The sequence below is a fragment of the Echeneis naucrates genome, chromosome 2, assembly GCF_900963305.1.
Source record: "Echeneis naucrates chromosome 2, fEcheNa1.1, whole genome shotgun sequence".
Taxonomy (NCBI): Eukaryota; Metazoa; Chordata; class Actinopteri; order Carangiformes; family Echeneidae; genus Echeneis; species Echeneis naucrates.
In genome coordinates, this window is record NC_042512.1 from 18531076 (window position 1) to 18543870 (window position 12795).

At 45.1% G+C, this 12795-nt stretch overlaps 1 protein-coding gene across 1 annotated transcript in view; it reads left to right on the forward strand.

Annotated features, from left to right (window-relative positions):
• Positions 1-12795, forward strand: part of LOC115054695 (histone deacetylase 4-like) — a 45401-nt gene that overhangs the window by 28260 nt on the left and 4346 nt on the right. Inside the window, exons 7-16 of the mRNA XM_029520023.1 lie at positions 595-713; positions 5916-6044; positions 6145-6254; positions 6825-6959; positions 7051-7243; positions 8771-8994; positions 11016-11240; positions 11599-11794; positions 12432-12565; positions 12661-12763. Coding sequence (XP_029375883.1) covers positions 595-713; positions 5916-6044; positions 6145-6254; positions 6825-6959; positions 7051-7243; positions 8771-8994; positions 11016-11240; positions 11599-11794; positions 12432-12565; positions 12661-12763 — 1568 coding nt within the window. The remainder of the gene's footprint in view (positions 1-594; positions 714-5915; positions 6045-6144; positions 6255-6824; positions 6960-7050; positions 7244-8770; positions 8995-11015; positions 11241-11598; positions 11795-12431; positions 12566-12660; positions 12764-12795) is intronic.

Genomic DNA, 12795 nt, shown 5'->3' on the forward strand with positions numbered 1-12795 from the left:
TTAGAGAGGAATAAAACAATATTACCCTCTGAGAGGAAATACTACCAAGTACGCTGGACTTCATTTCCAATTAATATTCAGCATAATTATATATTTCATTTTGACACAACGGTGAAATGCAAACCAAACATAATCTTAATGTGTGACCCAGTGAAACACCCACAAGTTTTCAACAGCTCGGTGATACACGGCGTCTCTTTCTGTTTCCACTCTCCCTCCTTTTCTGCGCCCTTCTTTAGTAAATGTACATTTTCTCCACTCTTTGGACTTTCGGCCCCCTCACTTTTCAAAGAGATGAACGCATGTACATCTGCTCATCAGGAATATGCATTTGGGCCGAAACCAGCTCGATTTAACTTTGCCTACAAACGCCACCTTATTCTGAAGGCGGGGAACAGATGGCAGAGCAGGTCTGCAGCCTTGCCAGGGCATCGCACGATGCTTTTAATCAAACAGCTCCATGACAGCCATGAAGTTAGTTACTTTGTCTGGCTTTCTTATTGAGTCACATGCTCGCAGATATCCGCGGTCAGACTTATTTCTCTTTTTTTTTTGTGATCATCATCTTCAACACAGTGTGCGTTTGTTCCACAGCAAAACCCAGCACAGTTCTCTGGACCAGAGCTCGCCTCCACAGACTGGAGTGTCCACCTACAACCACCCCGTGCTGGGTGTCTACAACCCCCGGGATGACTTCCCTCTGCGAAAAACAGGTATATCTCTCACACACACATTTGGATCTGTAATGTCTAGTCGCTGCAATGCCGACTTACGTTGGACATAATTTAGATGGCATCAGGGCTCTGCACCATTAATCATATCCACATTAGGCTGTTCGGGTCTCTCAGCATCCCCCACATGAGAGCGTGAGAGAGCATGGATGCGTAGGTGGTTCAAGAGTTCGACAGAATGAGAGTTCAACTGAGTGAGAAGGTTTTTTTTTTTTTTTTTTTTTTTACCATGTTAACACCTGATGTTTTATTAGATTTTTATAGTTCCTTCACTTCAGGGATTGTTTTAAATCAAGTGTTGTTTGACAGTGTCTGAAGAGACGTCAGACACTGTCAAACATAAGCATTACAAAATCATTTTTTCTAGCAAAGCTTTAGAGCATGAGGCTTAGAGTCATTTTGTTTCACATGGGTTAAGGTTGACACCGATATTCAGACCTTTCTGCTGCCTTGTATAGTCATTTCTTATTTTTAAAAAATTGTGGCTCTGGCAGTTCTTACTTAAGGGCCAGGCCATTTGGGATTATCTCATCATTGCAGTACAACAATTAGTTTTGGGGTTCCCCAGGGCACAATTCTTGGCTCTTTATTGTTTTCAATTTATGTGCCTCAGCCTCTGGGTGAAGAAATTTACAACAGCAATATTTCTTTTCACTCTAATGGTGATGAAGCCCATCAGACCTCTCCTTTGTGTACTCACTCATAACGCCAGACATCAAGCTAGTAATTCACAGCTGTTAAATGCTGATCGGAATTCATCTTAGTGTAGAAAGTGAATATGCATGCGCGTCCAATCCAGCTCGGCCTAGACTGCTAGACTGATGTTTTGAGGTTAAATTTCTCATTTCGACATTTTAGTATGGTAGAGTTTGGAGTACTCCCCCCCCAAAAAAAAAAAAAAAAAAAAAACAAGCGAATTTCCAGTACAGCTGTGTGTACGTTGCAACATAAAGATTTTTGGGTTGTTTCTTTTGTTTTTGTTTTTTTTTTTTATCCTCCAATGTCTTTTCATGAATCCTCACTCATTATTTGTAATTATGTCCAAATCAGGTAGCCAGCCGGATACTCATAGCATCTTTAATAATAAAGGCACATTGTGTGCAACATTTGGGACCTTGCACAGATTACCTTTATCTTGAAGAGTTGACTTCTAACTAGGTAATTTCAGTTTAATTTTGTAATGCCTGGTTATTACTAATTGAACTTTGTTCTACTTGCTGTAAAGCGCTTCAGTTCAAACAAAGGGTAAGCACAAGAATCCAGAAACACCTGGCGTAATTTCTCTACGACAACACAGAGGACATCCAAACTTCATGGAAACATGAGTTGTTTTCTTTTTAATGGGTGATAAAGCTTGTCAGACTCTGCAGAATCCGCCGGTGGAAAAATAGTTCCCTCGTGGTCTACAATCATAACGTTTGCAGGCCTCGGTGCTCAAAGTACAGAAGACTTCACAGAGTAAAGCCAGCTGTTTGTAGCGTCTTTTTGTCAGGTGTGTGTGTGTGTGTGTGTATAAAATGTGCGCGGTGCAGCCGTGAAGCGGTGGTCATCTTACAGTCCAATTATTCACTTAGTGCGGCGGCAGCTCCAGCCCTGTTGACTCTGAGCCTTTGGGGTGCTGGATATGACAGCAGATAGACCACAGTTGACACTGGCCCTCACAGCCACATTCCTACCGACTGAAGAGGAAGAAGACGAAGGAGGAGGAGGAGGGGGGGAGGGGAGAGAAATGCGGGAGTTTAAAAGGAGGCAAAGTGAGATGATGAGGTGAAAAGGAGGAATATTAGGGTGGCATCCCTGACTATTTAAAAACAACCTCGACACTTTTTTTTTTTTTCTTTCCCCCTCTTCAAGAAAAATATTTGTGGTGATGGATGGAAGGTGTGTGTCTGTTTCTTTTCAAGAAGCAGAGAAATGTCAAGATGAGGGCACAGAAAAGGAGCGCTAAGAAGTAGGATTTCATCGTGATCCAGCAAACGGCGCAGGATTGATCCCACACATCATAAAAATTCAAACCAATTAGCCTCACGCTAAGAAAGAAAAAGTATAACGACCGTCCCTGGAGTGTCGGTTCGTCTCTCCTCTTCCTATAAGGCCGAGGATTGTGCTCGCCTGCAGGGAGAGGAGGGGACCTGTGCCACCCTGATATTTGCCCACAGCGATGACGTGCTTTGTGGGGTTTACTTATGGTAATGCCAGCTCGGGAGAGGTTAGAGGCCCTTTTATATCACCGCCTGGCCATAAAGTAGAGGACTGGCACCCAGGGCTCCCAGCAACGGTCAAAGGTACCAACAGCACTCTTTTGTGCTTCTCCCATCGCCCCCTTTTTTTTTTTCTCATGTGGGAAACTCACATGTCAACCATCAGCACGGTTTCCCCTACATGGCAGAATAAGCTCCAAAGTGTTCATGACAGATAATATAATAAAGTCTTGCACGCAGTCATCCTCCAGACTTTAGTAGCTGTGGTTACGATGGAAACCACGGTAACAGCTACGCATTAAGATGCCAGTCAGAAATACTGACAACTGTGACTTAATCCTGCAGACGGCGAGGAGTCGGAGATCTGCAATAGCATAGATGAAATCAATAAACACCGTGAATGGCTCCTTGTGAATATCACTCTTGTTTCTCATGGCCAGCAGCGAACTTCTTCTACATGCGTGCCTTTTGTGGTGAATTTTCTCAGGAGCTGGGAAAAGTTAGAGGCCCCCGGGCTCGCTGTGCTCCTCGATAGGCGGCAGAGCCAGGCGTGCCGTTTCTGTCTTTTCACTGATTTTGTGGCCCCAACTGGGGCGGGCAGTCCTTCTAACGGACACAATGGCACGTGGGCAGACTGGTACTGTACAGTACAGCTGAGAGCCAGACAGGGCTGCTCGCCCATGAACAGAAAGCACCATGTTGCTGTCTGAATGCAGGACATCACTTACTGAACACACAGCCTTTCACCTCCCTTCTGAGGCCCAAGCTACCAGTCCAACAATGCTCCATTTGTGCATGGATGTCATGCGTTGTCTCATTTACTTATAAGACATATAACACAACATGTAATTTTTTAAGAAGAAGTAAATAAAAAACAACACTGCTGTGTATTTTTGCGTTTTAACGTGAGATTATATTGTTCTATTAACGAGCAGGGAAAACATCCTTTCCCAGGTATTGACATTTCTCCATTGATTATGCCCGGCTTTCACTATTCCTTTGTTATAATTATTTTTCATTCTGGATTGTTCACCTTTTAAATTTGCTGTCACTTTTTACTGCATCAGCAGGTTAATTATTGTCCTGTGTCTACGACTTTTTGCTGATTGAAATTCTGTGAAAAACGAGTCCTGTCACAGTTCAAGGAATCTGTGAATGATGAGTCAGTCATGACTGGAAATTCATAGCAAACCTTTTCCTTGAAATATGGAATCAAAATCACTTAAAAAAGCAGAATAAAGTAGTCTCTTGAGCGTTGAAAATAAGGTTAACCAAAGAGTCTTTTTGGCTCTGGCTCACTTGCAGAGCCTGAGCTTTTATTTAACGTGCCGCGTGGAGACATAATCATAAAAAGTGAAATCTCATGCAAAAACTTTTCTTGCAGCATTGAGTATTGAGTTTTTTATTTTACTTTAAAGCCCAAGAGCATCGTTTTACAGACTCAGACAGCAGGAGCTACCAAAAGAGTGAAACTGAGAGAAAAAGGGCTTGAAGTTGAAACACTACTTAGCTAAAAGTCTGTTGGGTCACTGCTTAATGCCTCTTTTTTTCTTCTTCATGAATAAACAGCAGATGTTGAACACTGGCACAATATGGTTTTACGTTAAGATGGACGTGTTTATATGAGCTACTCTTTTCTCCACTGAGATTTATTCAGCTCAGCTCCTGCCTTCTAAATGTTATAAGATAAACTCAATTAAATGTTGAAGTGTCAGAATTGATTTCCCAATAACAAAAATGTTGGGAAGAGTCTGTGAAATAGTTTAAACTCTGGAGTGCTGTTGTTTTTAACTTTGTTTCCTCTGATGGTCGAATGATTTTATGAGCTGAAAGTGATGTCAGAAAGACGCTTTCCTTTTTTTTGGGGGGGGGAGGGGGTATTCTTCGTTACATCCTTTTAATGTAGATCTTTGGAGTTGTTGCAGTTTTGCAGTTTTCTTTTGCAGAATAGTCAAATTTCCTACATTTCCAAACATCTAGAAATCAAACTGAAGAACATGGAACGTCAGAAATCCTGGATAGAAATAATTTGGCTCCACAAACTCCCATGAAAATGAACTGTTTTTACTCCATCTGGACGGAGCTTCTCCCTCCCACTTTGTACCTTCACACTTTGCAGTTCACACTTCACTCTTTTCCACACATTTATTTTTTACCTGACACTTAACGGGAACGAGTTCAGTTTTGATAATTGTTTCCGAAAAGGATTTCTGCTCTGGCGTAAAGTGGATTATCACTGTTTGTCCCTCCACCTTCAGTTTCAAAATTAAAAAGAGATAGAGGAGCAGATTAATCTGGTTATGTCATAATCACGGTTAGTTGTGTGCCACATTTGGATTTAGCTGTCCTTTGATGATTAAACATAGGATAATAAATAGTGAGCCAATGCTGCTGATAGGCAGTGCAAAGTAAACAGAGCATTAGGCGTCACTTCCAGAGCCAATGCTTTCCCTTACTCCTGTCTCGATTCTCAAGTCTTTGACAGCCAATGCAAAAATATCAATCGCTTTTCAGCCCTCCATGTCTTTGGGAGAACCCATCAGAATTAGTGTGGTTCAGAAATCATCTGAATCGGAGGCAGGAATGACAGATCGATGTGAACGGCTCTCAGCTTTAGCCCAAAGCCTGTGAGACCGGAGCTCAGGTAACTCTCCCACCCTTCTGATTGATTTGTCCAAAGCTGCGCCGCCGCCAGTTATCTGTTTGGCATCACAGACACTGACAGGAGTGTTGGCCCAGTTAGAAGTCGTAGAAATGGGTGAAGAATGGGACATTAGTGATGCACCGCACTTCAAGGTGGAGCCCTTTTAGGTCGACTCCACCTCTGACCTCTCCGAAGAGCTGGTGAGACAAGGAGAGGGGGACAAAACATTTTTTTTCTAGTTTGTATTGTTATAACAGAAGATGCCACCAAGTAGAAGCTGAGCTGCAGGTATGAATGAATGAATGAGTTATTTTTGGTCTGCCTCTCTCCTGCCTTCAGCCTCGGAGCCTAACCTGAAGCTGCGCTCCCGGCTGAAACAGAAGGTGAGCGAGCGGAGGAGCAGTCCGCTGCTGCGTCGTCGAGACAGCCCGATCACCACCGCCAAGAAACGCTCACTCGACATGGCAGGTAAGAGACGCGCGGCCGTCTGGTGTTCAGTCTTTTTTTTTTTTTTTTCTGTCACTGTGTGTGTTTCATTTGTGTGTGTGTGTGTGTGTGTGTGTTTCAGACTCTGCATGTAGCAGCGCCCCCGGCTCAGGCCCAAGCTCCCCAAATAACAGCTCCAACAACATCCCCAATGAGAACGGCATCACTGTGTCAGTCTCCAACAACACAGAGGTAACGCACACAGACGCCGACTGACTTTAGCTGTTTAACCAGATTATACGATTTCTTTTTTTTTAGCTGAATTATTCTATTAAAAGCAGCTCCTGGAGATTGTTGTTCATACGCAGTTCTGTCATCTTTTAGCTCTTACGAGAGCCAAATGATTTTTGCATCAAGCAACCACAAGAGGCATTTCTAGTTTGGTTCAAAATACTGCACATTAGATGAAATATAACTGAGGGGGAATACAGTGCAGCACTTCGACATAACCTGCTCACTGGAGATAAATAATGCACCCTTTTGCTGCCACAGTAGCTTCACTCTTTGCTGTGGATGCTGGGTGGCAGGTGCTGGTTATTAGCTTTTCAAACTTAGCAGCCTGAAGCGTGCACGGAGGCTCAGAGTGAGAGATGCTCTGATGATAGAGCAGACAAGATGTTATTTGTGGCAGCCATTCGGGGCGCTCAGTTAGTGTGGAGGAAGCTTGTGGCTGTGAGGATTTGAACCTGTTAACTGTGGGGATGTACACCGCTGTAGTGTGCTGATGCAAACACAGATGAATCATTTAAATGCACTCCCCAGGCATCTTTGGCCCAGAGGCTGTGCAGCGGCACCGAGCGGGGCTCCGTTAACCAGCTGTCCCTCTACACGTCGCCATCTTTACCCAACATCACCCTGGGGCTGCCCGCCACGGCCACGGCCACTGCTGCTTCAAATGTAAGATGTAAACTGCTGACAAACAGGTCGGCGACTGAACTGGAACTTGTATCCTGCGGGGCAGTTTCTTCACCATCTCTTACCTCCCCAGGTGACCTCGGCCCAGCAGGACGGAGGCCTGCAGCCGGCCCTCTCCCTCAGCCCGCCCTTCCTCTCTGGCGGCCACCTCTCGCCTTACCTGAGCGAGGCGGGGGCCGGGACAGGAGGCCACGGTGCTCACAGTCCGCTTCTCCAGCACATGGTGCTCATGGAGCAGAGTCCTGCACAGAGCCCCCTGGTGACAGGTGAGAGGACCCAACTTCCACCAAAACAAGCCTCTATCAGTCTGAAGTGTCTCCATTTGTGGTCGGCGACTGGGGCGGAAAGTAAAACTATTCCTTTTTGCTGCGAATGCAAAAAGAAGAAAGAAACAAAACGCCACAATCACAGAGAACTGCTTGCCCCCTTACGCTGACAGAAGTCCATTCATTAGCTCAAACTAATGAGCTCCTTTCATACGTCAGTGTATGCTCGAGAGAGTGTGACATGATGGCATTGTTGCGCCCTTTCCCATCAGCTCATTCAGTGGCTACAACATTGCTGCTATTTTCAGCCGGACATTAGCGATGAATGGGCAGTGACGCACATACATACGCACGTACGTTTGTATGCACAGACAAGGACACGTGCACGCCTACACACAGGCCAGCAAAAGAGATTTTTTTTTTTTTTTTTTACAGCTCACATGCAATAAGTTACTCCACAGTCCAGACTGTCATGTTTTTAGGTTATCGTTTTCTTTAATACTCTCATGAAAATGAAGCTTCTCAGATGGTTTTTGACTCTTCTCGCCCAGGTGATGCACTGTAAATGCACTGTTCACTTTTCCGAGCTTAAATCATCCCAGTAGAAGAATCTCAGTGTGGGTGCACAGATGGTAGTTTTTATTTGGTTCACAAATACATCTGCTAACTGATCTCAGGCCCAACACCCATCAGAGGGAAATTACAAACCCATATGTTGATGTGTAGGCATCATATATTTGTCTTATATTTTAGTTATTTAGCTGAATGTCCCGACAGTGCAGCTTTACCTTCCATGGTCTCCCTCAGCTGCATGTCCACCCTCCTTCAATGAGACATAAACATTGTGAACCTTTCCTCCCGGCGTCTGATTTTTAATCTGGAAAAACATGGCGGCTGTTCTGGAAAAGCTGTCATAATTCCCATAAACTAGTCACCAAAATAGACCACGCAGTCACAGAACCATGAATCATTATGACACCTAGTCTAAATAATAGTTGTTAAGGTTCTGGTGCTCGGAGACACATCATCATTTAGCTTTTCCTAAACAGCGTCATGAGCTAAAGCGGTGATGTGCAAATATACAGCTGTTCTTCAGGTGTTCATTTCCTGGATTTTAAACTAAGCTTGAAATGAAGCGAGGGAAGTTGATAAGTGGAAATTGGGTGTTAGGGATCATAGCTTGAACAAACTGATCTAGAAGGCCAACGCTGAGGTTTGTATATAAAATATTTATATATATATATGATGTAATAGCTAAAGCACAATTACATGAGAAAAATTACTTCTGAAATGAATGAAACATCCAATCCAAGATTCAAAACGAAAGCAAAGAACTGACCCTGTCACTGTAAAAATATGAAACAGCTCAGAGCGTCACTGTCTTTGTGTCTGAAGTGAACAAACACTGTCAAGCACACACGTCAGACCTTATCAAAGCTCTGTTCTTCTTCTTCTTCTCTCGGGAGCTGAGCTCGCTTTGGGTTTCTCCTCTGCGTCTCACTGAAGTCTTCCTCGTCCCTGTCCCAGGTGTAAGCGGCATATCGATGCCGTCGGCGGCGTCGATGGCCAAGCTGCAGCGGCAGCACCGGCCCCTGGGGAGGACCCAGTCGGCCCCGCTGCCCCAGGGGAGCGCCGCCCAGGCTCACGCCCAGGCTCTGGCCCTGCAGCAGCTGGTGGTCCAGCAGCAGCACCAGCAGTTCCTGGAGAAGCACAAGCAGCAGTTCCAGCAGCAGCAGCTCCACCTCAACAAGGTGAGGAGTTTTAAAAATGCTGTCATGCATTTTCCGTTTCTCCATCCATCTATCCACCAAAAATAGAAGACCGCTTGACTTTTCTGTACCTGGGCATTTAAATTTAAGTTGCACACGTTATTATTGTTGTTGAATAACAATCAGAGGACGGCTGGATAAATAGATATCAGATATCTGAACTTAAATTCAAAGAAAACTGGTAATTAATTAGGCCTTTAAGCCACAGCGGGCCTGCACAGGAGCTGTGGAGTAGTTGTTGTTGTGTAGGCGGCAGCTAGTAACACAGCCAATATTGTGTTGTAGCCGTGTATGTGTGTAAAGTCCTTGATTCTATTCTTCCCTTTTCTTTCTCTCTCTGCTTCTCCTTTTGTAGTATTTTTTGTTTGCAAGTAGGTGGAGGCAGGTAACATGTAAAGCAGTGTGTGTGTGTGTGAGAATGTTTGCATCCACGTCTCTGTGTGACTGTGGCTGAGACAGTTGCTACGGGCTGCGAGGTAACTGTGCGCAGCCATGGCAACAAGGCGGAAGTCTTTTCCCAATATGGTTAGGGAGGAAGTGAGCGGACGCTGCTTTGGATGGCTTTACCTTTTCAAGCCTAGTACTCGCTAGAGGAAAGGTGGGTGGATGAAACAAGGGATTTCCTCTCCTCCTCCTCCGCCTCCTCCGCTCTTTCCCTCTCTCCCTCCATATGGTTCAGAGCACTCAAGTGGCAGCTTTTCACAAAAACATCTCTATAACAGCCTCTGGCAGGAAAAGTTAAAACTACAATGAAAATGTTCTCATCAAAGTTGATTCTTATTCTACCGAGATGTTCAGAATACAAAAGGATGTTTTTAACATCATCATCACATCAAGTCATTTAACATCTTGTTTGTTTTAATGTGAAATTAGAACGTTGTGGTTACAGAGGGGCATTTTATGTCAGATTGTTTGTTGGCTGGGTGCCGTGAGTCCCTTAAACCTAACTGTAACCTCTTACTGTCGGGAAACATTTGTTCATGCAATGATTCTCTTGTTTTAAGAGATTGCATTGGTATAAAATTAGCAGAATTTGGCTGGCGTTGCAGTCGATACCAATCAGATCAGTCTTCCAATGAAATATGGAATTTTAAAGCAACCTTACATTTGATCAGTTCCAAGATCTGCAACCGTTTTGAATAATAAAAGATTAATCCAAATGCTGTCTACTTCTTTTTTCTGACATGATGAATATCTGAATATTTCAGGACTGCTGGTCAAACAACAAAAGCAAATTGAAAATGTTATTTTGTGTTGCATACAAATTTCTGAGCATTTATCTATGGGGGAGCAGAGTAGAACAGTAAAGCAGAAGAAGGAGGTAGGGGAGGGGCTGAATGAAGGCTGGTGAAAGCTCTGACGTCAATGCTGTCCCCTGGCTTTGTGCCAGAGGACCCGGGGGCTTACGGCTCTGGGAATCATACACACCTATAGCTATATCCCACTCATGAGACTTCCAGCAAACACTTGTTCTCGTTGTCCCCACATAATAAACACTCATAAACAAGGGGGCGAGTGCTCTGCAGCCTTGAATGGCACTTTGAATTGTTCATGTCAGGGACAGTGAATGAATAGACAATTGAAACGCTGCTCGGTGAACAGCAGGCCCCAGAATGAGGCGGTGAAAAGTGGCACAACAGGGAATGTGGAATGTCTCTGTTGGACGAGACACATTTTGCTCTGGAGGACAGTCGGCAGAGGGGCCACTCACATTCAATTAAAACGGATAGGTTTGAAATGAGCAAGACACCAATCACACTGAGTAATCCAAATTAAGCTTGTTAAAAGAAGAATGCTCCAGAGAAAGGAGTGATTCGCCAGGAATTTGATTCAGAGAAGAGCGCACTTGTTTGCCGGAATGCAGCCTCACACATCGGAGGGCATTTGTCACATCCTGCTTTTCAATTGTGAAATAAATTTTACATGAGGGACTCACCGCCTCCTCCCGTCTCCCTCCTCCTCCTCCTCCTCATCTTCATCCTCCTCTCTGCTGTGTCTTGTAGATGATGACCAAGCCCGGTGAGTCACCTGTGGGCCGCCAGCACCAGAGCCATCCCGAGGAGACGGAGGAGGAGCTGAGAGAGCACCAGGACGGGGGAGCTCTGCCGCCGGGGGTCACCATCAAGCAGGAGCCCCTTGACCCGCAGGAGCTGCAGGAGGAGGCCATGCAGCAGCACCGGGAGCGGGAACGGGAGAGGCAGGCGGAGCAGGAGCTGCTGTTCAGACAGGTAAAAAGAAAAAAAAAGTTTCCAGCTCTAAAACAGCGTCAGCCGAGAGGATCAATATGTTTCAGAGGACTGATTCCCTCTTTGCTCAGCTCTTTAGGTCACAGACTCAGATCTATTATTTGGGCTGTGGAAATGTTTGTCCCGTGGCATTTGGGTGGTTAAATGCTGACAGAGAATCAGAACTGCATCATTTGTTTTGGCTGCCATCTTTTGGTCACCAGTGGCACTTACAGCCTGATTTTATTTTTTCTTTTTTTTCTTCTCCCTTTAGTCTGTTCATGCCTTTAGGTCATAAAATATCTTTAAGGTTTTGCCTTCATCTGCATTTGTGTGTGTGTGTGTGTGTGTGTGAGAGCAGCAGGCTTTGCTGCTGGAGCAGCAGCGGATCCACCAGCTGAGGAACTATCAGGCCTCCATGGAGGCTGCCGGCTTGTCCATCTCATTCCACGGACACCGCCCCTTGTCCAGGGCCCAGTCCTCCCCGGCCTCAGCGTCCTCTTTCCCCATCAGCGTTCCGGTGCCTGATCCTCCCGTTAAACCTCGATTCACCACAGGTCGGTGTCACGGCACTCACCTGTGGCTGCTTTTGCTCTGAGTTCCTTTGAAATCTTAAATTACTCTCCAGCTCTGGTTGCCTCAGGCATTCATTTGAGAAGTTTTAGCCTCCAATTTTCACTTTTTCCTTCATGCACTTTGGAGAGAAACGGATGAACTGGCCAGGAAATGGTTTCATGGTTCTTGTTGCCCTCTAATAGCACTGATAATGACAACATGCCTGAATCTCTGCAAAGCCTTCTTCCTTCTCCTCCGGATCATCTCAGATGTCTTACATTTTGAGAAAAGATTCAATCAGAAAGGAAATCGCACCTGAAGGAAGAATAAAGCTGCTCCTCCCAGCAGACACCTGTACTGATCAGTGTCATCACACAAGGCTGCTAAATATTTGTGCAGTGCATATGTTCACTCTGCTCCAAAAACCCTAAAAGAAAGGAGTGTGAGGAAGTCTTGTGTCAAATTCACATCGCCAACGAGTGTCCTCTGAGACACGTCGGCTGTATTTGGGCAACAATAATTCACTTTCAAACACAACTATGTTACGTAATCTGAAGAGCAGAACAGAATAATTAGGTAAAGAGTACAGCATATGAATTGTGTGTGTGTGTGTGTGTGTGTGTGTGTTTGTGCCTTCAGGCCTGGTGTATGACTCTTTAATGCAGAAGCATCAGTGTATGTGTGGAAACACCAACAGTCACCCGGAGCACGCCGGACGGATTCAGAGCATCTGGTCCCGGCTGCAGGAGACCGGACTCAGAGCACAGTGTGAGGTACGTTCAAGTTCGAAACATCTCCGTGCTGCGCATCATGAAAAGTAGTAAACTGCATGAGAGTCGTATCTGTGTGTGTGTGTGTGTGTGTGTAGTGTATCCGTGGGAGGAAGGCCACTCTGGAAGAGCTGCAGACGGTTCACTCTGAAGCCCACGTCCTGCTGTATGGAACCAACCCTCTCCGACAGAAACTTGATTGTAAGCTCACACACAAACGCACACAACATCAG